This window comes from Babylonia areolata, chromosome 1 (assembly GCF_041734735.1).
Source record: "Babylonia areolata isolate BAREFJ2019XMU chromosome 1, ASM4173473v1, whole genome shotgun sequence".
In the NCBI taxonomy this organism is placed as follows: domain Eukaryota; kingdom Metazoa; phylum Mollusca; class Gastropoda; order Neogastropoda; family Buccinidae; genus Babylonia; species Babylonia areolata.
Window position 1 is genome coordinate 73946718 of NC_134876.1, and position 27500 is coordinate 73974217.

Consider the following 27500-nt stretch of genomic DNA (forward strand, 5'->3'; position numbering starts at 1 on the left):
GTCCAGGACATGTTCCCTGGGAAAGGTGAGGACACTGATAATGTCAGGACAGGTGCAATGCAACCTATGTCCAGGACATGTTCCCTGGGAATGGGAAAAGTGAGGACACTGATAATGTCAGGACAGGTGCAATGCAACCTATGCCCAGGACATGTTCCCTGGGAAAGTTGAGGACACTGATAATGTCAGGACAGGTGCAATGCAAACTATGTCCAGGACATGTTCCCTGGGAAAGGTCTGGACAGGTGCAATGCAACCTATGTCCAGGACATGTTCCCTGGGAAAGGTGAGGACACTGATAATGTCAGGACAGGTGCAATGCAACCTATGTCCAGGACATGTTCCCTGGGAAAGGTGAGGACATTGATAATGTCAGGACAGGTGCCATGCAGCTTATGTCCAGGACATGTTCCCTGGGAAAGGTGAGGACAGTAATAATGTCAGGACATGTGCAATGCAACCTATGTCCAGGACATGTTCCCTGGGAAAGGTGAGGACAGAAATAATGTCAGGACAGGTGCAGTGCAACCTATGTCCAGGACATGTTCCCTGGGAAAGGTGAGGACACTGATAATGTCAGGACAGGTGCAATGCAACCTATGTCCAGGACATGTTCCCTGGGAAAGGTGAGGACACTGATAATGTCAGGACAGGTGCAATGCAACCTATGTCCAGGACATGTTCCCTGGGAAAGATGAGGACAGTAATGATGTCAGGACAGGTAAAATGTACCATACATCCAGAAAATGTTAATGGCACAAGTGAATACACAAGTAATGTGAGAACAGGTACAGTTTGACGGATGCCCAGGATGTTGTTCCTTGGGAGAGATGAGTATACTAGTGATATCAGGTGAGGACAGGTACAGTGTGACCCATGTTGAGAACATGTTCCCAGGGATAGTTGAGGACACTAACAATGTTAAGACAGGTAAGCTGTAATGTACATCCATAACATGTTCCATGGCTGGTTAAGACACTGGTAATGTGAGAACAGGTACAGTGTGACCAGTGTCATGGGACAGGCGAGGACATGTGATGAAAGTCGAGGACAGGTATAGTGTAACCAATGCCCAGAATACATTCTTCGGGACAGGTAAGGAAGGGAACCAGATTGTGTGGTGAGGACAGGTACATTGTGACCAATGTCCAGAACATGCTCCCTGGTACAGGTGAGGAGACTAGTAATGTGAGGTGAGGACAAGTGTTGAGTGACTGATGTCCAGGACATGTTCCCTTAAATGGGTAAGGATACTTATTATTAACAAGTAATGTGAAGTGAGGACAGGAACTGTGTGACCAGTGTCCAGTAAGGATACTAGTGTTGTGAGGACAGGCATAGTGTGACTGTCTAGGTCTTTGTCTTTGGGACAGGTGAGGATAATAGCGATGTGAGGTGAGGACAGGGTACAGTTTGACCAATGTCCGGTTAGGACACTAGTCTTGTGAGGACAGGTATAGAGTGACTGTTTCCAGGTCTTGTTCTTTGGGACAGGTGAGGATACAAGTGATGAGAGGTGAGGACAGGTATAGAGAGACCAATGTCCAGGACATGTTCCTTGGGACAGGATAGGACACTAGTAATTTGAGGTGAGGACATGCATAGTGTGATCTGTGTCCAGGACATGTTCTTTGGGACAGGTTATGGCACTTGTGGTTTGAGGTGAGGCCAACGTTTGTGAAATGATTGGTATGTGGTAGGATGTAAATGACAGGACATGTGGTAGGACTGGCAGAGTATATGGTAGGACTGACATGGGTATATACATAGCAAATAATAATTGTCAGGGAATGTTTTACAGCTGGCAGTTAACAGCATACGTGGTGAAGTTGGGACAGTATATATGTCATGGTTGTGAGGGTGTGTGGTATGATTAACAGGGTATGTTATACAATGGACACCACTGACAGGGTATATGATATAATTATATTGGATCTGTGTTACAATTTACAGGGTCTGTGATACATGATACCATTGACAAGGTATGCAATACTTGTACACAGGGAATGTGATACAATTGAAAGACCATCTGATACCATGGACAGGATATATCATGTAGCTTACAGATCTGTGTGATATGACTGACAGAGGTGTGATGTCATCAACAGGGGTGTGGGCGGTGGTGAACAATGCGGGTGTGCTGGAGAGAGGGAACGTGGAACTCACGCCATTGGACATGTACAGAAAGGTGGCAGAGGTCAACTTGTTTGGCGCCATTCGCTTCACCAAGGCCTTTCTGCCTCTCCTGCGCCCTAACAAAGGTGATGACAGAAACGTTTGTTTGAAGGAGGATACTTGCTAGGCTTTGTAAGGTGTAATTGCCCATAGTAGAATGATTAAAGTTTTTATTACTTGATGTAACAATCATTTACAGGAGGACGCATGTCAGGCTTTTAAAATTTTGACAGTAACAGTCATTTAGACATATATATCTTACTAGTCAAATTTAGATTAGACAATAAATTGAGGTCCAGTATGAAGCATACACTTAGCGTAGGTGAATTAACAGAAACAAAAGAGTTGTCCCAGACAAAATTCTGTAGAAAAATCCACTTTGATTGGAAAACAAATACATTTGTAGACAGAAAAAGATAAAAAAACAACAAGAAAAAAACAAGATACATGAGCACTGTACTGCGGTGACATGCTGTCCCGAGGGAGAGCAGCCCAGATTTCACACAAAGAAGTCTGCTGTGACAAAAAGTAATCAAATACAATGTCAAGCATGCTAAGCCAGCCAAGGGGGTGGGGTGAGGAAAAGGGGGTGGGGGCATAATATGTCCTAATTCCTATACAATATCAGTTGATGAAAATAGCTGTTGGACTTGTTTTAGAAAGACGGCATGAAAATCTTTGGTAATGTAAGTGAAGCACAATGCTTAAATTCACAACCCTAATGCATCCGTTGTTTGGTGTTGTCCCCATAATGTTGGTGTGACGATGATGCCTTTGTGTGTTTGTGGTGATGGTGTTGTTGTCATGATGTTGGGGTGAGTGTGATGTCTTTGTGTGCATGTGGCGGTGTTGTCTTTCATGAAGTAGGCATGTGATGGTGATGTCTTTCATGAAGTAGGCATGAGTGTGGTGTCTATTCATGCATGTGATGGTGTTGTCTCCCATGAAGTAGGCATGAGTGTGGTGTCTATTCATGCATGTGATGGTGTTGTCTTCCATGTTGTTGTGAGTGTGATGTCTTTGTATGCATGTGATGGTGTTGTCTCCCATGAAGTAGGCATGAGTGTGGTGTCTATTCATGCATGTGATGGTGTTGTCTTCCATGTTGTTGTGAGTGTGATGTCTTTGTATGCATGTGATGGTGTTGTCTTCCATGAAGTAGGCATGAGTGTGGTGTCTTTGTATGCATGTGGCGGTGTTGTCTTCCATGTTGGTATGAGTGTGGTGTCTTTATGTGCATGTGGTGATGTTGTCTTCCATGTTGGTGTGAGAATGGTGTCTGTGTGCATGTGGTTGTGTTGTCTTCCATGTTGGTGTGAGTGTGGTGTCTTTGTGTGAATGTGGTGTTACTGTCTTCATGATGTTGGTGCGAGTGTGATCTTTTTTGTGTGCATGTGGTGATAGTGTTATCTTCATGATTTTAGCACAATGCACATGGCCATGTGATATCAGTGTTGTCAGATCTTGTGATGTCAGTCAGTGTATTATGGTGGTGATATATATGCTGATTGTTTGGCGAGCAGGGGCTGTCAGTCACATTACAAAGATGTCAGTGTGCACACACTGGATGCTGTCAATTTCTGATACATTTGTGAGTGTGTGTGTGTGTGTGTGTGTGTGTGTGTGTGCAGGTCGTGTGGTGAACGTGATTGGAGCGGAGGGTCGACTCTCCCTACCCAGCATGTCAGCGTTGTCAGTGAGCAGCCACGGGCTGGAGGCCTTCTCTGATGCCCTCAGGATGGAGATGAAGCAGTTCGGAGTGAAGGTGGTGGTGGTGGAACCAGGCAATTACTTTGGGGCCACAGGATTCCAGAACAGAGCTGCAGTAAGCATGTGCTTGTTTGCGTAGTGGGTGTGTGTGAATGTGTGAGTGCGTTTGTGCGTTTCCCATTTTATGAAAAATTCTCTACAGGGAAGAAATGTCTTTTGGGTTTGTTTGCAGCAAAACTAGACAATCTGAGATAATGTTGAAAATTCTTTTTACAAGGTTCTAGGGAAGTGTACAGTCTGTGTACAGTCTGCTGGAACATTTGGGGTACATTTCACGGACCTTTTTCTTGATGTGTACAGTCAGCCAGAGCATAGGACAGCAGTAAGTGGTGTACATCATCAGGATGACTTTTTCCTTGCAGTGCCGAGTGGTGCACATCTCAAAGGTGACATTTCCCACATGCTGGCTGCTTCCAGTTTGGGGGAAAATCTTCTTCATTCAGTGCAACTGGTTGTGTTTGGGCAAATGCTTCTTTGTTCAGAATGTTTGTAGTTATATTCATGCTTTAACCAGAAGCAGCACATGGACATTGTCTCCAGAACAGATTGTTTCCGAATTGTGAATCAGTGGAAGACCAATTCAGTCTTGGTCATTCTTACACACAGCTCATCATGCATGGTGATGGTTTGATTATTTTAAGTTTATGGATGAGTTGAAGACCATATCAGTCTTACAGACAGCTCACCATGTATAATGATGATTTGATAATTTCTGAGTATAAGACCAATTCCAGTCTTACTTATAGCTCAATATGCTTGATGATTTGATTATTTCTGATTTGTGGAAGACCAATTCCAGGCTTAAAGACAGCTCATCATGCATGGTGACGATTTTGCGTGCAGCTGCCACGGATACAAGAAGAATTACGCTCATTGTGGGCGGAAGCGGATGGCAGCGTGCGGCAGGTGTATGGAAACAAATATGTGGACAGCCAGTACAAAGCCATTGCTGACCATAGCAAGACAGCCCCCACCTCACTGGCGCCGGTCATTGACACTATGGAAGGGGCAGTGCTGCAGGTCAGGGTGAGGGCACGCTATCTGGTGGATGGCAGCAACCAGCTGATTGACCTGCCCAATGTAAGTTGTTTCAACAGTATGCGTCATTGTGTGTGTGCAGGGGTGAAGTATGTTTGTGTGTTGGGGTAGAGATATGTGGGTGTATGTTTGTGTGTTGGGGTAGAGATATGTGAGTGTGTTATGAGTGTATATGCATGTATAAAGGATTAACCTTTGCTGGCTATCGTGGGTCGTACACGACCCAGAAGGGTACAAAAAGGCAAATATCTCAGCCAATTCTTAATATTTTTCTACGAAATTTCAGAAATGCTTCCTACACCTAAAAGGCCAACTTTTGCCAAAAAATGAAAAAAAAATCATTAATTAGTTAATGAGTAATTAAAGGTGGCGTTTTAACTACACACGGATGCTTATGTGGGTCGTGCATGACCCATGCTTTTTAAAGAGGAAAAAACGTGGTCACCCCACGAAAGCTCATGTGGGTCATGCACGACCCATACCTTTTTAATAGTGATTTCAGAAGGTTTAATTTGCAATTAGTGAAGGAAAATAAAGAAGTTTTACTGTCAATAGCCTCACTACCCCACTACTCTCCCACTACGCAACCCCCCTCCCCGCCCCGTCCCTTTCACCAGTCTTCAGCTATAACCCCCTTCCATCCCTTTCTCTAACAGCATGTACCTGTGTGACTGAATATCTTTGATTTTGCATGTATAGGATGCTATGAGTCATCTCTCTCTGTCTCGCAGTCTGTCTGTCTCAGTTTCTGTGTGTGTGTGTGTGTGTGCATAAGTAGGGTTTGTATGTATGTGCATGTGGTGCTATGCATATGTGATCAGTTGTGTGTGTGAGTGTGTGTGTGTGTGTATGTGCGTGTGTGAATGCACGAGCATGTGTTTCTTCTGAGTGTACGTGTTTGTGTGAGTCTGTGTGTGCATGTGTGAGTGCATGTGTGTGTAATCAGTTGTTAGGATATGTTTTCCTTTTCTGTATTTTGTTATAAGCTTTGGAGGAATATATAGGTTTTTGTGTCTTTACAAAGTATGGGTCGTGCACGACCCACACAAGCTTTGGAGGAATATACAGGTTTTTGTCTCTTTAAAAGGTATGGGTAGTAGACAACCCACATGAGCTTCCATGTGTAGTCAAAAGCGACAGCGATATGGGTCGTGGACGACCCACCAGCTTCTGTGTGTAGTCAAAAGCGACAGCCAGTGAAGGTTAAGTATATGTGACAGGTGGGTGAGTGAGGAAGGAGGAAGCAAAGAGGAGACAGGGTGGAACAGGAAGACAAGACAGGGAGGAAAGGGAAGATAGTGAGGGAAGAGGAGGTGGAAAGGGAGAGGAAGAGGGGATAGGGAAGGGAAAAGGAGTGAGGCATTGGGCTGATCATGTGACTTCTGTTATAGTGCACATGATTGTGAGTGAGTGACATCAAGATTATACTGATGTGTATTGAGGAAGACCCCATAGAAAAGTGATATTGGTTACAGTGTACCATAAATAGACCCAGTAACCCTGGTTTCTGTGTCTGTTCCAGTTCTTGATTCGCTGGGGTGGCTGGCTTCCTCAGTTGCTGAAGGACAGACTGCTGTCTGCCAAGTTCATCCAGAAAGCCCGTGTCACCCATGTGTGAGGCCACACCTGGCTTCACAAGCATTTGTGGCCGGCCACATCCACGCAACTGTCATGTTTGGCCACATCATCTTATTGTGAGGCAGGGTCTGCATTACCAACTTGTGGCCACATCCCACATTATCCTCATGTTAAATCACCAGATATGTTGCCTCATTCTAGCATCCCAATGTGAGGCTACCTTTGCACCAGCCAAGCATGAAATCCTACATACAGTGGGAACTCCTGTTGTCTGTAATGTTTAAGTCACAGTTTTCATCTTCAGTGCCAATGGGTATTTATGATAAATCTGTAGAGTTCGGCAATATGCAGTGTTTACAGGCAGTTGTGAATACAGTGCCAACTTTGGACTGTAAACATAGTGTAACTTGAATACAGACATTGTTTATAGTTTTGTTTATCTTTATAGTTGTTTTTTTTTATAGTACAAACAGTGTTGTAATTTTGAATACTGATATTTTGTTTGGAATATTGACATTGTTATAAGAAAAAATTCTTAACAACTAAGAACATGTACAATACAGAAGAATAAAGAAAAAAAATTAGTATTAGACATTAAGTACTGTTTACTATGGGTGTGCAATTTACACCAGGAATTTGCCATTTTTAGTATCCATGTTGTATTATCTGGTCATTTCTAGTCATTGAATTTTATTTGTCTTATGGAAATAATATTGATTTACAAGAGCAGTTTAAAAACATTTTTGTGTTCAGTTGCTTTCAGTTCGAGCTGAAGGTTCAAGTGTGGTAAATGTACATAATATTTGTACAACAAATTTCTCCCTGTGGAAAACGTGTTTTTCATGCATACTTTTTTGTGTCAAATGCATAGAATGTTTCTAGCACAAATTTCTTCATGTGGAAGAAGTATGGGGTGTTTGGAAAATGTATGGGGTATTTGTCTTCTTACGGTTTCTTTCAGCTTCAGTGCTAAGAGGATGTGGTTTTCATTTTGTGTTTCATGTGAAATATGAGCATCCAGACCCCACTCCAGATAAAGCAGAGGTGGGGATGGGAAGGGAGATCAAGGGTAGATAATTGCTTTCTTCTGTCCTGGATTTGAGCAGTGAAAATATTTTGCCTACATCCTGCTCTATGCCTATGAGGAACCATGATACTGTTAACTTCACTCTGTGAAACATCACCTTGTCACCAACGTGAATGGTTATGCATAAACATAATTATATTTGAATCATGCAGTGAGTGTACTATTCTGACTGGTGAGGAGCACATTTTCACTTGGTAATTTCATGGATGTACATTAAACAAGTGAGAAAGATGGCAAGCAAAGAGACAGAGAGTGAGGGCATGGCTGAAATATCTTGAAGGTCAATGTGATTCACTCACATGTTTTGTGGCGAGAAAGGGGGCAAGTAATGAGAGAGAGAGAGATGGGGGGTGGGGCTGGGGGGTGGGGCAGGTGCAATGAACAACTGAGGGCAAGAAACGAGCAAGAAAGAGATGGAGAGTGAGAGAGAGGGCTAGTAGACAGGTTGCTGTGCAGTATTGAGAAAGTAGAAGGAATGACAAAGAAAAAGGAATTGAATATGGCAAACAGCATATCAATGCAAACCTTTCTGATGTATGTCATGAAAGCCACATAGATAAAAAGGGGGTAAACATTGACAACATGTACATACTATTTTGTGTGTGTATGTGTCCCAGAATTTGGGACATTTTCTATATTTGATGGTGATAAATAGGGTAATGAAGATGCTGCTATGGTGGTTGATTTAGGAATGGAACTATTTGACAAGACTGTACTCTCATAGTGTATCCCAGTGTCAACCAGGTTGAGAGATATAGACACCTGCAGTGTCAGGAAATTTGAGAAACACTTCCAAAGATGCATCCTTGAAGTGGATGAGCCTCAACTGTGTGGTCCCTGTCTCTTCTTTGAGTCCATAGCACATTCAATTTTGGGCAAGAGATGGCCACAAGCTGAAAAACCCCACCTCTGATGGGACTCAAATCCATGTCCTCCAAATCTTCAGTCTTCATATGATTTTTACACTGTAAACATCAACAATGTGAGACTGATGACATGTTTATCATCATCAATAAACAGCATCATCACTTGCATCTTTTCTTCTCTCTTGCTCAGCCACCTTTACTGCCTTTAATTCAGTAGAGAAGGATGTACTTCTGCATCAATTAACTAGAACAAACAAAAAACAAGAGGCAAAGCTTTCAGGACTCACTTGTGCTTTGCGCTTTATCTAGTAAGGAATCATGAAGAGAGAAAAAAAAAGAGATCTAAAAACCCGTTCAAAAGTGCTCTGTATTAAATATGATATATAAGATCAGCTTGGGAGGAAAAAAAAATTTTAAAGAAAGAAAAAAGGCATGCGAGGATTGAACCTCACACGTTCAGTTCTGATGCAAGCAGACTACTCCCCAAGGCTGCGGTACATCTGACGTCAAATGACTAAATTTAAAACTTAAAACAATGTTGATGCTTTCATCTTCATGCGATAAATAGATTGATTGTAGTGGACGTAATAATGCCGTTTAAATCATGATTTTTGTGTGTTTTATTATATCTCGATTATTCTTTTATTTCAGCGGTAAAGACGACGTTGCCATCTCCTTCAAACACATCGCAAATACATAGTAGATCTCTAGATCTGCACAAACCAGTCTACAACTGGCTGGAAGAAACGATTGATTCAGTTTTTATGTTCATTCCAGTTAATTCAGTGTCCACTTTAGAATATTTATATGCAGTAAACACATCAACGGTGTAGTTACTATTACTGTAAGTGTGTCTTCGAAACCAACCTACCTTCTAGTTGGCCAAACTCTGTGGAAAGTGGTTTTCAGATTTCAGAACACATCTCAACGAAATAAACCGTTAATAATTCAGAAATACTGCTTAATTCGGGAGACTTACAACCTGTCATTGGTATGACTGTGAAGATTTGTTTTCATACTATGTTTAAGCCAATTTTGGTATTGGCAGACAAAGTATTTCCAGAGAAAATAGCAATGTTAAAGTTTAGCACAGACACACACACACAGACAACCGAACACCGGGTTAAAACATAGACTCACTTTGTTTACACAAGTGAGTCAAAGAAAGATGGAAGGAAACTTCTTCAATGCAATACAATACACTGCATCTTTATTTAATCATTAAATAAATTATTAAAACCTGTGTACCGAAAGTGTGACATGCTGATCCTGCAGTTCTCTGGTTGGATTTGGTCACTTTGTTAAGGTTAACGGTCCAATAGACTTTTACAGCCATCTCGGCAGTGAATTCCTATCCACTGTGTTAGGGCTCGGCATGAAAATGCTCTCCTGTTTATAAAACCTTCCCCAACCGAAGTCAGGTACCATTTACACCTGGGTGGGGTAAGGAGCATTGAATTAAAGTGCCTTTCCCAAGGGCACAACATCATGCTGAAACCAGGCCTTGAACCCTGAACAATGGTGAAACCTAGATCAGAAGTCCAGTACCTTACTCTGCCACGGCGCCTCCATGGTCACTTTGTTATTCTTACAATAAAATACTACTATATTGCACTGTACGGTAGGAAGTCTACCAAGCACCACCATGAGAAGGAGTCTCCTACAACTTGAAAGTAGTTGACAATGACTATGACCGGTGCCACACACACACAAACCCACTCAACCTCACAGTTTGCAAGATCAGGTCACACTGCAACATTTTTTTTTTTTTTTGAAATCCATGAATCAGATTTAATGCATTGCATCCATGAAGTGCTGCCTGCACTTCTTTTTTGTTACACATATTTACTGAAAACTTTCAAACACATACACTGAAGGGGATAAGATCAAAGGATATTAAATCAAACCGGTAACAAGACTGCAGTTTGACAAGAATGTAACAAATAATGAGCATCAGATAAAAAGTTGCTATTCTTCATCTTTATTATCCATCATACAAAGATAAGATAACCAACAGTGAGATAAAGAATCACTGTCATTCCACAATGAAACGCTCCCATTCCTCACCTTAGGGACCTGGCTGACCACCAGTCACAAAACACTGACCCTCACCTTATCTTTTCTGACTTCCTGTCACTTTTAACACACTGACCCTCACCACTGACCTGTGACTACCTGTCACAAAAAACTGGCCCTCATTCTTGACCTTTCCAGGCTATGTCACAACACACTGACCATCATCCTTGACCTTTCTCAACTGTCTGTCACTAAACACTGGTACCTTTACCCTTAACCTTTTTCTAAAACCTGTAACAGAACACACTGGCCTATGACCTTTTCTCACTGATCAACCTAAGCCAGCTGTCAATTTTTTTTTTTTTTTAAACACATGAGACGGATGTGCCATTTCAAGGAATGCCAGTTGGCCAGTTGTACTGGGGCTGTGTCCTCTCCCAACATACCTACAATTATGCATTTTGTGTAGGAGACAAACCCACGGGTACTGTATGTGACCCGCCCCCAACCATATATCCCTGATCCCATGTTTTCACAGCTTGGAAGGAGGATGAAGAGCGGCATAGGACACACTGCTGTCTGAGGCCATCAGTGTGCATCCAAAAGGGTAAAAAAGCTAATAACAAAATAAATAAACAATGTACATATACATGCGGCAACACATCCAACCAAACCATCCCTCCATTTTCCAAAGTCAAACCAACACCAACCTCACTCACCCTCCACGCACATATATACCCTTGCAAACTCACATCCAAACTCGCATCCATCTTCATCCCCCAAATCCCCACTACACGTTTTCTTTCAAACACCACCAGCTCCCTCTCCCCAAAAGCCCAGCCTCCTTTCTGCTCCATGTCACCTTGCAAGCCCACATCACCAACACCCCAAACATACACACAAGGCCCATTGCAAACCATCATTCCCCCATTCATCAGAGGTACACCACTGAAAACTAGAGTTCAGGTGTTGGCGTCGTCATAAGACTTGAGGTAGACGGGGCGAGACTGCTGAATGGAGCGCTTTTGTCCTTTCTTTAACTGTCTACTGGTGGGGGCCAGCGTGTTCTGGGGGATGTTGGTCTGCACAACAGGCACACACAGTTCATTTACAACTCACAACATGCATGGATATCTTTTATAGGACAGACATTTCCACTACACTTCAACATCTATAATGTTTTCTGGGAGTTGTTCACCGATATAAACACTGCACTTCCATATGTCACTAAACAAGATACTGGATGCATATAAATCTGTATAGCTATAACATAAACATGCATTTAAAAAAAAAAAAAAAAAGCAGATGTGTGCATGGATCAGTCTGCACACTGATACCACTGTGAAACTAAGACTGAAACTGCACAATTCTTATATGCATTTAGATTAGTCAGGCCATCTGTGCTTTACAGTCATCATTCTGTTTTCTTTCAAAGTTTAATCTGCACATTAATACATATCACTTTAAATGTACTGACTAAGGGCACAGTCTAGAGTGGCATTCTGATCATTCTGACCAGTAAATACATGCTTGTTTTCTTGGGAATGTGGACAATTCAGTATATCATTTCACAACACCAGTCATTTGTGTACCTATATGATAGCTTTCAATCAAACTACATAAATGCACATGACACCTATTTTTTTTTAGTTGATACTTACGCATTAGCAGTCACATATATCCACCAGTAGTTTTGAATTAAAAAAAAAAAAAAAATAATAGTATTTCCACATAAAAGGAGAGAACTCAATAATTCAAGAATTTATACTGTATATGCAATAATATTGACCCAATCAGTTACAGTTTCTTTTTTTTTTCTTCTTCTAATAGATACTAGACCAGTGTTTTAACAATTCATAATGATTTTAAAGAAGCTTTTTTTTCATGTTATTTTGCAAAATGTGTGTGTGTGTGTGTGTGTGTGTGTGTGTGTGTGTGTGTATGTGTTCAAGTAAATCTGGTGTACTTGTGGTATATCTTTTCAAATGTTTTTATTGTCTGTTGTGAGTCATGAGTTGATGTTTATGCATGTTTTTTTCTGTACCATAATTTAACTATCATGTGTGTAATACAATATGTTTATGAGTTATAATGCTTAATTCATGGCAGGTTTTCTTATTCAGGAATCTTTATCTTAATGTACCAATTACTTTAGAACCTATTTCTTTAACCGCATGTTTCATTTATATAAATACTGAACCAGCCATGTAATAATTTATAATTATTTTATAGAAGCATCTCTTGTTCTGATATTGTGTTTAATATGTTATTTTACAAAGTGTGTGTGTGTGTGTGTGTGTGTGTGTGTGTGTGTGTGTGTGTGTGGAGGGTAAGGGGACTTGGGTGTGTTTGTGTGAAATGTGCCCACTGTGTTGTGTTACTTGTTTGTGTGTATTTAGCTTTATGCATTGCTGTTTTATCTTTTGTTGAACATTTGTCATGTTGTGAGTGTGTTGGACTTGGCTGTTGGCTGAGATATTGTGAAGTGTGAGTGAGCCTGTGGATGCACAATTTAATTTCCAAATGGATGAATAAAGATTATTGTATTGTATTGTGCAATGAACATGTTAAAGAATACCCAACAATTTGTCAAAAAACAGAGAGAGAGAGAGAGAGAAAGAGAGAGAGAGGACAGAAACAGAAAACATAGGAAGAACACAGGACGTGACACTGGTGATACTTACAGGTCTGGGATAGGGAGTTTTGTAGTGATGGGCTGCAAGACAAGATAACAACTTTTAAAAATAACAGACAGGATATAAAAGCTTATCCCACACTCACCAGTATTTTCTCCCCTCTGCTAGACCTTGGTTGTGGTCTGGACATTAGTCATTTAGATAAGATGATAAAATATGGTCCCGTGAGTAGCATGCACTTAGCGCATGCTAAAGAACCCACAGCAACAAAAGGGTTGTCCCTGTCACAATTCTGTAGAATAATCAAATTTGATAGGAAAATAAACACATTTGCAGGCAGAAAAACAAAACAAAAAAACTTGGTTGGCACTGCACTGTATTAATGCACTCTTCCTGTGAAGAGCAGCCTGAAGTTCACACAGAGAAATCTGTGCAATACAATATCAAACCTTGTTCTGCCATTTCTGCAGGGAAGACAAATATTACTGGATGGCAGAAAGTGTTTCACAGCTCTCACAATGTTCTCCACCACAAGAAGCAGGGATCTCCTTCTCCTATCAGTGAATGATACACACAGAGATCAGAATCAAAGAGGCTCAATCACAAACCTAATGTGATTTAAACAGAATATACATACACAATATTAATAACATGCTGGAAGTTTCCATGGTTTACTTTAGTGTCAGAAACGCACAACCTACTTTGACCCCATGACTGTTGTAGACAAACACACTCATCAGTGAAAGCTGACACCCCACTATGATAAAACTGAACTTACAGATCAGGATGTCAGTCACCATCCTTTAGTTTGACTTCTTGATCTTGGGACCTCTTTACTTTTGTTCAGCAAAATCAATGACATGTCACTCTGATCTTATTTCACCCAGGTTTAGCAGTTAATGGATAAATACATTAATTGCAAGGCTACTTTAACCACTGAACACACAGTTCAGTATTGCTCTTACCCAACTCAATACGTGTTTCACATTCTCTGATGTGTTCCTCAATGTCCTCCTTGGAAACAACCTGAAAAGGGAACACACTGAACTGATAAGTGAGATATTTCACTGTGATTACAAACACAAACTCACAGGTTTTCTTTCAAAATCTTAATCACCATTCACAAGGAGGAACCTACCAGTGTTTCACTGTCATTCACAAAGTAATAGAAATCTATTTCATTATAATTCACATGAAGGAACAGAGTTACACAGCAATAAAGTAATTAAATGAAGGAACACACAAATAAAGTAATCATTCACACAGGAACAAATATTCTGTTATCAACATTCACAACAGGATCTAACGGATACTTCATTATCATTCTTATGAGGAACAGACAACATTCACCATGTTCACACACACAAATGTATAGATCTATTTTACAATTATTCACACAAACAAAAAGCAATATTTCACAATAGTTCACAGACAAAAACATAAGTATTTCATTATCATTCATTCACTGAAACATAGCGATATTTCACTATTATTCACATACAGAATTAGAGAATATACCAATATTTCCTTTCCAATATTTCACTATCATCCACAATGAAAAACATGAATACTTCACTATAACTTGCAAAGAAGAACATACTATTTCACTATCATTCACAAAGAGTAATATAAACTAATATTTCACTATGATTTAATTTTGAGATCATAAGGAAAGTGAATCTGATAGTCAAACAGGAGAAAGACAGAGAGAGAAAGGCAGCAACTGAATGAGCCAGAATTTTTACAGTAAACTTAAAAGACAATCACACACAAAAGTATGCACTAAAATAAAATTTGAAAACAAAGTAATTAAATAAGTGATATTTCATGTTAGTCTCTTGTAAGCATTACAAACTGTTCTAATGTGATTGTGAAACATTAATCTGTTTCAGAATTATAGTATGTGCTTATGAAACATTAATCTGTTGTCCCATTATGTCTTTATGTGAAACATTCCCTCCTTTGACAAGCAGTGTGTTGACTCCTTACCTGTTTGTTTTTCCTGAACAGTTTGCTGGCCTCATCTCTGATGTAGCTTCTTTCCGCCTGTGTGTCTGTGGCCACTCCAGTACTGGACTGCCAGTGGCGAGCCAGTCGGAACAGTTGTCGGTACAGTGATAATACCTTTTCCCTGTGAGCCATGCTATGACTGGCAGTTCCTTCCTCACAAGACGGTTGGTAGTTCCTTTCACATCATACAGTTGAAAGTCCCTTTCTTTTTAGGTGGTTGACAGTTCCTTTCACACGATAAAGTTGATGGTTCCTTCCTTACTAAATGGTTGACAGTTCTTTTCATATGATACAGTAGATGACTCCTTCCTTATAAAACGGTTGACAGTTCTTTTAATGTGATACAGTGGACGGTTCCTTCCTTACTAAAGTCTAGGTGGTTGACAGTCCTTTTTACATTATTTGGCTGACTGTTCCTTATATATATATATATATATATATATATATATATACATATCTGTCAAGCACAGAAATGACTTTGTTAAGAAATGACACAGAGATTACAGATCATTATACACCAATGTGAATTGCTGAATAGTATCATATTATTACACTTTATTGTATTACAAACATTACATTATATACAAGACAGGTCTAGATCGAGTCAATAGTTCTCAAGTATCAAAGTACAGAATGCAGGCTCTCTCTATATATATAAACAGTACTGATATTGATGGCTGATCAGTGTAGTACTGACTATAGTTCAGATGCTTATTTCAAATATACAATTATACATGACAAATTAAATATGGATAACAAGCATGAATGTGTGTGTGTGTGTGTGTGTGTGTGTGTGTGTGTAAAATACATTTAAAAAAGATTCTTCTTCTTTTTGCATCCTTTTCCTGTTGTATGCCTCTGTGTGTGTGCGTAAGTGCATGTGTGTGTGTGTGTGTGTGTGTGTGTGTGCGTGTGCGCGTAAGTGCATATGTGTATGTGTGTGACAGAGAGAGAGAGAAAGAGAGAGATCTGGGGACAGAGGGGAACGTGGCGAACATGTTATTTTGTCAAGCAGTGTTTTGTGGGTAAAAAGTGTGTTTGTAAAAGAGTGTGTTAGCTTGTAAAATGAGGTGTTTATGTACACTTTGGTTCTTTCAAGTGGAATGCTTCCATTGTTTCTGCAGTTCGCAGGCACAACACCAGAGGCAGTGAGAAAGACATAAATCAAAATTGTTCACAAATGGCGATAAAATCCTTTTCTAAATAAGAAGTGGGCTAGGTATTGAGGTCCACTCACATGTTTTGTGGTGTCCACTGAAATGTACCGGTGTTTTAGTTTTGTAACCTACAGCCAGTACAGGTCATTGGAGGTGCCGCATTAGCAGGGAAACACAACTCTAGTTTTCACAAGAAAACAGAATACAGTAATCCTTCTTGGATAAATGTTGACATTTACTTCGGAGAACATTAATGGTGCTGGCTTGCTGTAAGGACGAGTAAAATACGTCATTAGTAGTATCATTTTTAGTTCTGATATTGAAATGAAATTCTGTTTTCATAATTTCAGTTTGGAAGAGGTGTCAGAACGTGAGTCTGTTTCAGGCATATGCCGTCACAGGAAAAGTAAATAAGCAAAGAAGTGAAATATAAAGAAGTAAAATATGATGCCAGTGATGAAGGCAATATCCACATTTCTGTCCCTCCACTCGCTGTGTAAATGACACATGTGTGAACACATTCCGTCTCCCCCCGCCCCCAGTCAACATTATAATGAACGATACAACACTGACACACACGCATGTACTTACTACACACTGGCACACAGACACACACTAAGACACAGACGCAGACGCAGACACACACACACACACACACACACACAGCCTGAACATGAAACAGCAACAACATCGACTAATTGACGCATTGCCATTGGCCCCTGATGAAACAAGCAGAGAGTACTACGAGTTCCCACAATCAGCGAGATAATGGGGTTGTTGGCCCTTGAACTGCAGCTTCCTTGCCGAGTGTGGAGTTGTTTGGGAAACCCCACATACACCGCGTCCCTCTCCCCCTCCTCGCTCACCCCCTCACTCTCCCTCCCTCCGCCCAACGGTGGCACTTGAGGGGGTTTTCATTTCCTAAAGGTGATGTGCATGTTGCAACGAACAGTTCAGTCACAGCAGCTGATTCACTTTAGGGACAGTCCGCGATGTTGTGCATGTCACCGAGTGACCAAACCGCTACGAACGGCTGCATTGAACACAGGATTCACTTGCGCACGCGCGCGCGCGTGTGTTTGTGTCCGCGTGCATGTGCCGTGTGCGTACACGTGTGTGCGCGCGTGTGTGTGCGTGGGCGTAGGGAGTGCGCGCGTGTGTGTGTCATTTAAGTGTGAACATGCGGTATAGCATCGGCCGGAAGAAAGGTACCGACAAAGAGAGAGAGAGAGAGAGAGAGAGAGAGAGAGAGAGAGAGAGAGAGGACAACGACGGACGGATGGACACACAGACAGACAGAGCAGTAAAATGAAACAAATTGAGAGCAGCCATGTAAGGAAACTGTATGTCATAATGTTTAGTAGTCTTTGAATAACCAAATTTAAAGACTGACTGACACTCAACAGCCATCTAAGCTGTGGATATATAAAAGCAACAAGATCGTAGAAGAGAATTATACACAAAGTGTACACATAACTTCAAATTAGAGGTATTTTAAATGTCTAAACTAATAGCTGACAACTGGTAAGATGTATATCACATAAAACCCACACACAGAAACAAGAAATCAGTCTACGTGTACATACAATGTACTACATTTACACGTAGACTGATTTATTGTTATTTGTCATTCATATATGCAAGAAGCAGAGACTGAACTCGATGTTAATATTGAACCACCCAATACACAACAAATCATTTTAGGTTTCAGATCTCTCAAGAACGGGGGAAAAACCCGATAACCTTATCGCAGAGCTGTCCAATGCAAACCCAGAGCTTGCGGCCAAAACGCTTCAACATATCATTACAGACATAATATAGGAAGAGGAGAAAATGCCAGATGTATGGACAAAGGGTGCTGTTGTTCAGATTCCAAAGAAAGGCATCCTGAGTAACTGCAACAACTGGCGTGGTATCACCCTTTTGTCACTTCCAAGCAAAATCCCCGTAAAGATAATTATAACACGATATTCAGATGCCATACACAAGCAGCGAAGGAACGAGCAAGAAGGTTTCCAGAATGGAAGAAGATGCGCTGACCGGATATTTATCCTGCGTAACATCATTGAGCAGCGTACAGAGTGGAAGAGACAGTTGTTTATCTACTTTGTAGATTTCGAGAAGGCCTTTGACAGCATCCACGGGGAAAGCCTATGGCGTATACTCCGTGTGCTTATGGGATCCCTTAGCAGATGGTTCTTCTCATCAAGAGTATTTGCATCTGCAAAAAAGGAAAAAACAAAGTTTCCAGGTGAAGACAGGAATGAGGCAAGGATGCATAATGTCAGCACGGGCTGCTCTTCTGCATGGCTATACACTGGGTGATGCGAAGAACAACCGCAGATTAACCAAGATATGTCAGATGAGCTCTCCTCTCAACACAGGAAGAACTTGACTTTGCAGACGACCTGGCACTGGTCTCTCACATTCTTCATCAAATACGAGAGAAGGCAATCTATCTCAGCACCTTTGTACAACAAACAGGCCTGAAGATCAGCCAGAAGAAAACAGAGTTGATGACATTGAACAATCCGCCATACCCACAACAAAAGAATTTCTGCCCCAATACCATGCCAGTCAACTGGTACTCGCTCAGTGCAATCATTATGAGAAAACGGTGGAAATGGATGGGACACGCCATGCCATGCCATGAGAGCCAGGCAACATCATCCAAACAACCCTTCAGTGGATTCCAGGATAGACGCAAGAGAAGAAGGCAAAAAACAGCGGAATGAAAACTCAAGACCCTGAAGCACGCTTGGGTACTAAACAGATACTGGCCCAAAACAGACACCTTTATGCTTGTGGCGGGTGACGCTTACTCAGCTGGCCTTCGGAGTTAATTGATTTTTGTCTTCATTAGGGGGCCGCTTAGTAACTACTGTCCTGCGTACGTTGTATCATAATAGCCACCATTGAACACCACCGAGGTGACACATTGCAGAGTCTCTCTTGTGTGTGGCCTCCTGGCAATCACATGCTGGTAGCTGCATGTGGACTTCCAGCGTTTCATAGAAACAAGGAATTCAAATATTCAAATGCTTTGGAGTGGAACCCTTAACTGAAAAGCGGGCGTATCGAAACAGACTGACATAGAAAAGATACACACAGGACGAGATGAAGGCAGTCGGACGGACAAGGGCCCATCCCAAGAGGACAACCCAGAACCGTTCTGCTGGAGGTGCTCTGTTGCAGCCGTATGCTCCTTAGAATCCAAAGCAGAAAGTTAAGTTCCTTGCACAACCCTACTGTTCTAATATTCTCGGTTTCCTTCCTGTGCGATACTTTTACATGTGCATAAAAAAATTGGAAAGGAAAATACATTTCAATCAACTACTATAATCGTTTCTTCAGTTTAGGCAGAGTAGTCACAGTTACTGTTGAAAAACGTAGATGTCCTAACATTCCACATACGTTTTATATTTGATGCCGCTGTTGTAGGGATTTTGAAGGCAGGCTTGCTGCGCCGGGTTGTAATGTTAACCCCCAAATCTTCAGACATTAGAAGTCTTTTCTTTTAAATGCAGAGCAGGTTCTTCCTGTTGTTGTTATTCAAAGCAGGGAAGGAGGTATGCTTATAACTCGGAACTACAAAATGGAAAAAGTACACAAAATGATTTCTTTTATTACGGAATATGCCGGCATGTGATAATGGTTGTTTAAATGTCATGAGGACTGCACAGTTTCGATTCGAATTTTTGATTCTCCCGTGCGTGTTTACGTAAAAAAAAAAAAAAAAAAAAGACAGAGAGAGAGAGAGAGAGAGAGAGAGAGAGAGAGAGAGAGAGAGAGAGAAGGGGAGCGGGAGGGTGGGGTGGGTGGGGTGGGGGTGGGGTGATGGCCTGGTGGGCCGGTGGGGGGATGACAGGCAGATGGAGAAGGTAGAGTATGGCGTACATAAATACTACGCCTCTGATTTATTCACGGAAGGTCTCGTTGCAACTCACAGGTTAGATTGATAAGCAACAAAGAGTTACCAATCAAATGAGGTAAAATACAAATCCAACCATATAAATGCACTCAGCATTCAGTAGCCCGAATATTAATGTTGAAATAACTATTTGAATACAAAACAAATTGCTTCTCTGCGTAATTTTGAGAGAGAGAGAGAGAGAGAGAGAGAGAGAGAGAGAGAGAGAGTCAGTCCTTTATCAGCTCATTCACATTATTTGAGTACACTACACGGGCGCTTACTCACATACGTACACATATATAATCTACATTCCTGACATATAAATACAGATACTGAAACAAAATCATATCGAAGAATAAAACTGATACAGTTCTAAGTTAGAAACAAACAAAACAGATCACAAAAAAGAAGAAGAAATAACAGAGGAAATTTTACACACGCTCAGTCAATGGTACTCTAAAAACAAAACAAAACAAAACACCCCCCCAAAAAAAACAAACAACAAAACAAAACAAAACAAAACAAAAAAAAACAACAACAAAAAACAAACAAACAAACAAACAAACGAAACAAACAAAAAACAAAACATGTAAGTGTTGTGTTATTCATTAAAAAGTCATGGTGAAGTATTTTGAATCTTTGGAATTCGTTTCATGTTTTTTGTTTTTTTATTTTTGTTTTTTTAAAGGAGAAAGTCTGTTCCACAGCCAACCCTATAGTACACCAGAATTGATTAAAAGAGTTTATTTTTGATAAAAAGAATAACAGTGTATGTGTGAATGACGAAAATCATTAATGGTAAACATATATCTTGCAGACATGGGAGCATTCCCATGAATGAATATCTATACACAAATTATCAATATTGAACAGCAGGTCGAATGTTGACAGTTTTGTTATCAGCTTCTGCTAGTGAAGTGGACTTGTTTGACTTGTTTTAAGATAAGTTTATAGACACTGATCAATGATTGAAATAAATGGTTATTAGCCAAATCCCAAAGCGTGTAAAACTAGAAAATTATTTTGGGGATGTAGATCTTTAAATGTCTTAATCATTTTAAACTGGTACATTTAGGAAGCAAGAAGTCTGGTTTTCGAACGGGTTAGTATGCGCTGACTAAGGTAAACTGTGATTAATATGTGCTCCCAGTAGTTTATGATTCGAAATGTATTCAACTTTTTTTCTTTTCTTTTTTATTTTACCAACCCTTCTCATTATTAGAATACAGAAGGGAGGTGATTTGGCATTAATATATTTTGTCAAACATAAATAACCATGAATTTCGGTTCCTTTTTTGTCGGACGAAGGACCAAATGATTCGTATGTGTCCAGTTCACTACTATATTTATATTTGCTTGGAAAGTGCAAAGCACCAAAGGGTAACCAGAGAGGGAGGGAGGGAGAGAGAGAGAGAGAGAGAGAGAGAGAGAGAGAGAGAGAGAGAGAGAAGAGGGGCGAGGGAGGGTGGGGGTGGAAGCTGGGTAACGCATGTCATAAGTCTGTTGTCTCCTGCATCAAACACCTTCCGTTTACTTTGGCTAATGGACTAGCTGGGCCAGGGGCGGGGAGGTGAGGAAGGTGTAAGGAGAGATGGGAGGATGGGGCGGCAGAACAGAGGGGTACGAGGGTGGACCGCGTACAGATAAGCCAGCGAGCCTGTTCCTGTGGATTTTTCTTCAGAGGCACGTGGAAGGGGTGGAAAAGTATAGAGGGAGGGTGCTTGGGGCGGGGCGTGGAAAGGAGGTCGGGGGTGGGTGGTTTCAGAACAGACAGCATCGGCCATGTTTCCGCCATACGGCAGCCATGACGCCCCCAGCTGTTTATCTCCCCTTCTCTGGCACTGATGGCATGAGGTGGTGGAGGAAGGAAGACAGAAACAGAGACATAATTATAGACAGACAGATAGACAACCAGAGCAAGAAACAGCACGCGGACCGGAACTTCACTGACTCAATGACGTCATGAGAGGTGCAGTCACTCAGTCAGTGTGCTGCTACCTCAGAACTGAACTGGCATGTCACATACCTGACATCCTGAAATCTCACTGACACACCCTGAAATATCACTGATCTGACAGTCTGACAGGTCAAATCTGACACAGCCTAACATGTCACCAGCCTGATCTAGTACATCCTAACATGTCACTGATACGACACAACTTGACAAGTCACTGATACGACACAGCCTAACATGTCACTGATATGACACAACTTGACAAGTCACTGATATGACACAGCCTAAGATGTCACTGATATGACACAACTTGACAAGTCACTGATATGACACAGCCTAACATGTCACTGATATGACACAACTTGACAAGTCACTGATATGACGCAGTCTGACATGTCACTGGTCTGACACAGTTTCACACGTCACTGATTTGACACAGCATGACACGTTACTGACATGGCAATACCTGTCGAGAATGTCACTTACAGGACAGAGCACAGGCACGGCACAGATGCAACACAGTCTGACAGTGTCACTAATGGTCTGCCATCCTGTAGCGTTACTGTCTCACTGCCAATCTGAAAGTGTCACTAACGTCTCAGAGAGTGTCGCAGATCCGAGGCAATCTGACAGTGTCACTGACCATATGACCATATGACATTTTGCCAGAGTCTCTCTGACAACCTGACAGTGTCACTGTATGTCTGACAGCCATACAAACTAGTGTCACTGATGTCAGTGATCCTGTCAGGATGTCATAATAATTATGGTAAATGATACTGTCAGTTTGTCAAGTGCCAGCGACACTGTCATATATAAAGACACTGTCAGGTTGTCATTTGTCAATGATCCTGTCAGGATGTCATAATAATTATGGTAAATGATACTGTCAGTTTGTCAAGTGCCAGCGACATTGTCATATATAAAGACACTGTCAGGTTGTCAAAAGACAGTGATACTCTCAGATTATCACGTGGCCAAGCATTTGCTCCCCTCTTCTTTTCTTTCTTTTTTTTTTTTTTAAGCGCACTTATATGGATCAGTCTACACGCTTTGACGCCTTTCTGAAACTGAAACAGGGACAACACACAGACAAGCATTGAGCTGCATTAATGTTGTCACCGGTATCATAGGCTTCATGACATTCGTGCATTTCCTTCCGTGAAGATGAGAAAATATCGTCACACCACCAGTCAACAGGAATACTTCCATCATAACTCAGAATTAATGGAACATACAACAGTCACACTGCTCTCTAGCGGTGTAGAGATGAGTTCACTGACGACCTATTGCCTAACGCCCTTGAGGTAGTGAAGTTGTTCAGGACTGGAGTCTTGGTTTAGTGAAAGCTTCGTTGTTCGAGAGGATGTGTCCTGGCCCCTTCGTGTCAGGTGACGATAATCAAATCACCGGTAACGAAATAGTCGCGTCATCATTCACTGAAAGAGACAGAAAACCGTTACACTCCATTCAGTGGTATTCAGACTGACAAACATGACTCTAACTAACCAGTCAGAGGAAACAATATCCGATAGTGCCAACGACACAACCATACTGTAGATGCCGATGACATTACCAGATATAATATACCATAGTCATTATGCTAATAAAACTGATATTGTGATGACGTTAAAACATGACTGATATCAATTTTTTCATGGTGTCATAAATGTCAGTTCATGATAATGGTATGGCAGTGCTGGTTTCAACAAAGTGGCCGGTGATACTAATGAAGCTGTGGTCACTGACTGATGAATTGTGATTTCCATCTTACAGCTGTTAACAGTGTCCTCAAGGACGAGACAGTCTGTAGACACTGTCCTAAAGGACGAGACAGTCTGCAGACAATCAATGTCTATGTCAAGAGCGAGACAGTCTGTAGACAATCAGTGTCCTCAAGGGCGAGACAGTCTGTATACAATCAATATCTATGCCAGGAGCAAGACAGTCTGTAGACAACCAGTGCAAGAGCGAGACAGTCTGTAGACAATGAATGTCAATGTCAAGAGCGAGACAGTCTGTAGACAATCAGTGTCTATGCCAAGAGCGAGACAGTCTGCAGACAATCAATATCTATGCCAGGAGCAAGACAGTCTGTAGACAACCAGTGCAAGAGCGAGACAGTCTGTAGACAATGAATGTCAATGTCAAGAGCGAGACAGTCTGTAGACAATCAGTGTCTATGCCAAGAGCGAGTGTCAATGTCAAGAGCGAGACAGTCTGTAGACAATCAGTGTCTATGCCAAGAGCGAGACAGTCTGTAGACAATCAGTGTCCACAAGAGCGAGACAGTCTGTAGACAATCAGTGTCCACAAGAGCAAGACAGTCTGTAGACAATCAATGTCCTCAAGAGCGAGACACTCTGTAGACAATCAATGTCCTCAAGTGCGAGACAGTCTGTAGACAACCAGTGTCCTCAAGAGCGAGACAGTCTGTAGACAACCAGTGTCCTCAAGAGCGAGACAGTCTGTAGACAACCAGTGTCCTCAAGAGCGAGACAGTCTGTAGACAACCAGTGTCCTCAAGAGCGAGACAGTCTATAGAAAATCAATGTCTATGTCAAGAGCGAGACAGTCCGTCGACAACCAGTGTCCTCAAGAACGAGATAGTCTGTAGACGATCAATGTCTATGTCAAGAGCGAGACGGTCTGTAGACAACCAGTATCCTCAAGAGCGAGACAGTCCAAGTGTAGACAAATGATCAACTTGATGTCAATGCCAAGAGCAAGACAGTCTGTAGACAACCAGTGTCCTCAAGAGCGAGACAGTCTGTAGACAATCAATGTTCTCAAGTGCGAGACAGTCTGTAGACAATCAGTGTCCTCAAGAGCGAGACAGTCTGTAGACAACCAGTGTCCTCAAGAGCGAGACAGTCTGGAGACAATCAGTGTCTATGTCAAGAGCGAGACAGTCTGGAGACAATCAGTGAACGTCTATGTCAAGAGCGAGGCAGTCTTTAGTAGACAAGCAGTACCTTAAAAAAAACGACAACGAAGAGTATGTGCCTAGTCTGTGGAAATAGTCCCCCTTCCCTCCCCTCCGCCTTTTTTGTTCCCACCAAGTCATCATTTGCAAGGTAGTCTGTCTGGCATTTGGCTCTCCATTATACTGCTTTCGCTGCAGGCGGCGGCCGCTCCAACAAGTGCAGACGAGTTGTGTTCTGCCAGACACCCGCGCCTGACTTGAGATTTAATTGCTGTCGGGCAGTTACCGCCCTTTTTTCACCATTCCGGATGTTGCGTGGAGCCGCGGTGGCGACGAGGATCGAGACTGCTGAGAGGAGCGAGGCCCGAATTGAAACTGCTTGGATAACGGCCCGCACCACGCCCGGTCTTGAGGCTTCAGGACATGAACTGGAGAAAAAGATCCCGACAATTTCGCGACGTATTAATTTGGGTTGCCTGTGGCCCCGGCGTTGTGCTGCAAGGTTTCCGTGCCGTCTGCGTGGCGGGGCGGGGGGGCTGAGGCAACGCGAAGTCAGCGCGCCACGTTTGTCAATAATTTCTATTAACCTCTGAAGCCCAGCAAGCGGTCCTAACCTCCCCCCTCTGTCTACCGCACCCTTCCTTCCGCCAGTTCGCGTGGCCTTCTCTCCCCTTGTGGCTCCTCCCCACGCTGGTGAAGGTGTAGGGGGTAGGGGCAGGAAGGGACGGAGGAGCACGTGAGGATTAGCGCTGTCTCCGCCCTGGAGCAGGGAACGGAGTGAGACAGCTGCCGTGTGATTGGTCGCCCAGTCTCGGCTGTGTCCTGCCAAACCTGACTGCTAGCTTGTCTCCTCCCAGTGACGCCCCCTCCCTCCCCACACCGTGACCCTCACTAATCAGGGAGAGAAAACACTTGACAGTAATTGATATTTAAAGGGGTGGGTTGCAATGGAGCAAGCGAAGGGAACTGCCACAACACACGTCATGCTCATCATTTCATGTTGTTTTTCCTTGGAAAGAAGACCGGGCTGAACTGGGACCGACTCACTCCCAAATAGATACATGAACTTTTTTTGTTTATATTTAGAAACTTAGAACACGGCTTTACAAACAATTATATCAGCTTCCCATTTCTAAATCTTGCGGCATGATAAATCACAGTCATCAGCACTGGAAAGTAACTGCAATCACAGTGGACGACAAAACTTTTTGTTACTGGTTTGTAAATTTGAACTGCCGCTGCGACCTCCGACTGGTAGTCATTTCAGTAACTAACTTAGCTAACCACTGTCAGACACATTGTCTATCACCGTGCTTTTATTTTTTGACCATTTACTATTTTAAGGTGCGAAACCCAGTGTTGACTATATTTGGGACAGCGATTCTCTCAATGTGCAACATACAGTATTGATGATTGTTTCGGGCCAGTGATTCTCTCAACGTGCAACACCATGTGCTGACTCAGTGTTTTCAATGATTCGTTGAACATGCAACATTCAGTGCTGACTGTTCTGGGCGAGTGGTTCTCTCAACGTGCAACATTCAGTGCTGACTGTTTCGGGCCAGTGATTCTTTGAGCATGCAACATTCAGTGCTGACTGTTCTGGGCGAGTGATTCTCTCAACGAACAACATCCAGCACTGACTGTTATGGGCGAGTGATTCTCTGAACGCTGACTGTTTCGGACTTGTAGCTGAAGAAGAACAAGTCATATCCATAATGCTGAACGGCGCCATGACGTGTCCCTCCGTCAGTCTGGCGTCGCAGGTCCGCAAAGCCACAGAGGTGATCACTGCCGGGACTGCTGTGCATCCCTATTCGTCTCCCTTCTCCTTGCTACACTCTCCCTTCTCCCCGCTTGCCTATGCAACCCCCGGTCCCATGTCCCCCCACCTGTCCACGCCTCTGCACTCCCCACTGGCTGCTGGACGCTTGGCTGGCGTTCCAGTCAACATGCTGACCACCGCGCCCTTCCTTTTGTCACGTGTCGGTACTGAGGGTGACCAACACGCACTTCACTGGTCTCCAGGCCCCTTCAGGAGGTTCTCACAGGCCCCCAAGACCTCCTGCCTGCTCCTGCCCGGCTCACGGGGTGCCACTCGGGACGAGGTGCCTGGTGTGCACAGGATGGGTCAGGCCGTGGAAGAAGGGGAACATGACATTGACAGTGGCGGGATACCAAGAAACAGTGTTCATCTCACGAAAAACTTAAATTCTGACTCGAACACTGCAACGACAAATTGCTTTGTCAGAATGCCGGACTCCGTTGGTGCCAGAAATAGTTTCGACACGGATTGTGCCAGTGTGAGAAGGAGTTTCAACATGGACTGCGCCATCGAGGGAAAAAACTTCAACATGGACTCTGTGAACGTAAG

General features: G+C 42.4%; 4 protein-coding genes across 6 annotated transcripts in view; 3 read left to right on the forward strand and 1 right to left on the reverse strand.

Annotated features, from left to right (window-relative positions):
- LOC143287459 (D-beta-hydroxybutyrate dehydrogenase, mitochondrial-like) overlaps positions 1 to 7792 on the forward strand; it is a 17404-nt gene extending 9612 nt beyond the window's left edge. The window contains exons 4-7 of the mRNA XM_076595462.1: positions 2109 to 2261; positions 3807 to 4000; positions 4789 to 5025; positions 6506 to 7792. Of these exons, the coding sequence (XP_076451577.1) occupies positions 2109 to 2261; positions 3807 to 4000; positions 4789 to 5025; positions 6506 to 6601 (680 nt within the window). The 3' untranslated portion in view covers positions 6602 to 7792. The remainder of the gene's footprint in view (positions 1 to 2108; positions 2262 to 3806; positions 4001 to 4788; positions 5026 to 6505) is intronic.
- The window catches only part of LOC143287492 (GPI alpha-1,4-mannosyltransferase I, stabilizing subunit-like), a 183193-nt gene that overhangs the window by 111669 nt on the left and 44024 nt on the right, over positions 1 to 27500 (forward strand). The window lies entirely within an intron of this gene.
- Positions 7010 to 16512, reverse strand: LOC143287467 (LYR motif-containing protein 1-like). Of its 3 annotated transcripts, none has more exons than XM_076595473.1 (5): positions 16414 to 16512; positions 15156 to 15351; positions 14132 to 14192; positions 13215 to 13246; positions 7010 to 11612 (listed from the first exon to the last, which is right to left on the reverse strand). In XM_076595473.1, coding segments are annotated over exons 1-5 (411 nt in total). In that variant the 5' UTR covers positions 16416 to 16512; the 3' UTR covers positions 7010 to 11492. The 3 variants fall into 3 exon arrangements, with proteins under 3 accessions (XP_076451588.1, XP_076451597.1, XP_076451606.1); XM_076595482.1 differs by having other exon boundaries at positions 15156 to 15633; XM_076595491.1 differs by having other exon boundaries at positions 15156 to 15403; positions 16414 to 16498.
- LOC143288548 (uncharacterized) overlaps positions 26200 to 27500 on the forward strand; it is a 26484-nt gene continuing 25183 nt past the window's right edge. Inside the window, exon 1 of the mRNA XM_076597183.1 lies at positions 26200 to 27500. This exon is cut by the window's right edge and continues 224 nt beyond it. Within this exon, the coding sequence (XP_076453298.1) occupies positions 26845 to 27500 (656 nt within the window). The 5' untranslated portion in view covers positions 26200 to 26844.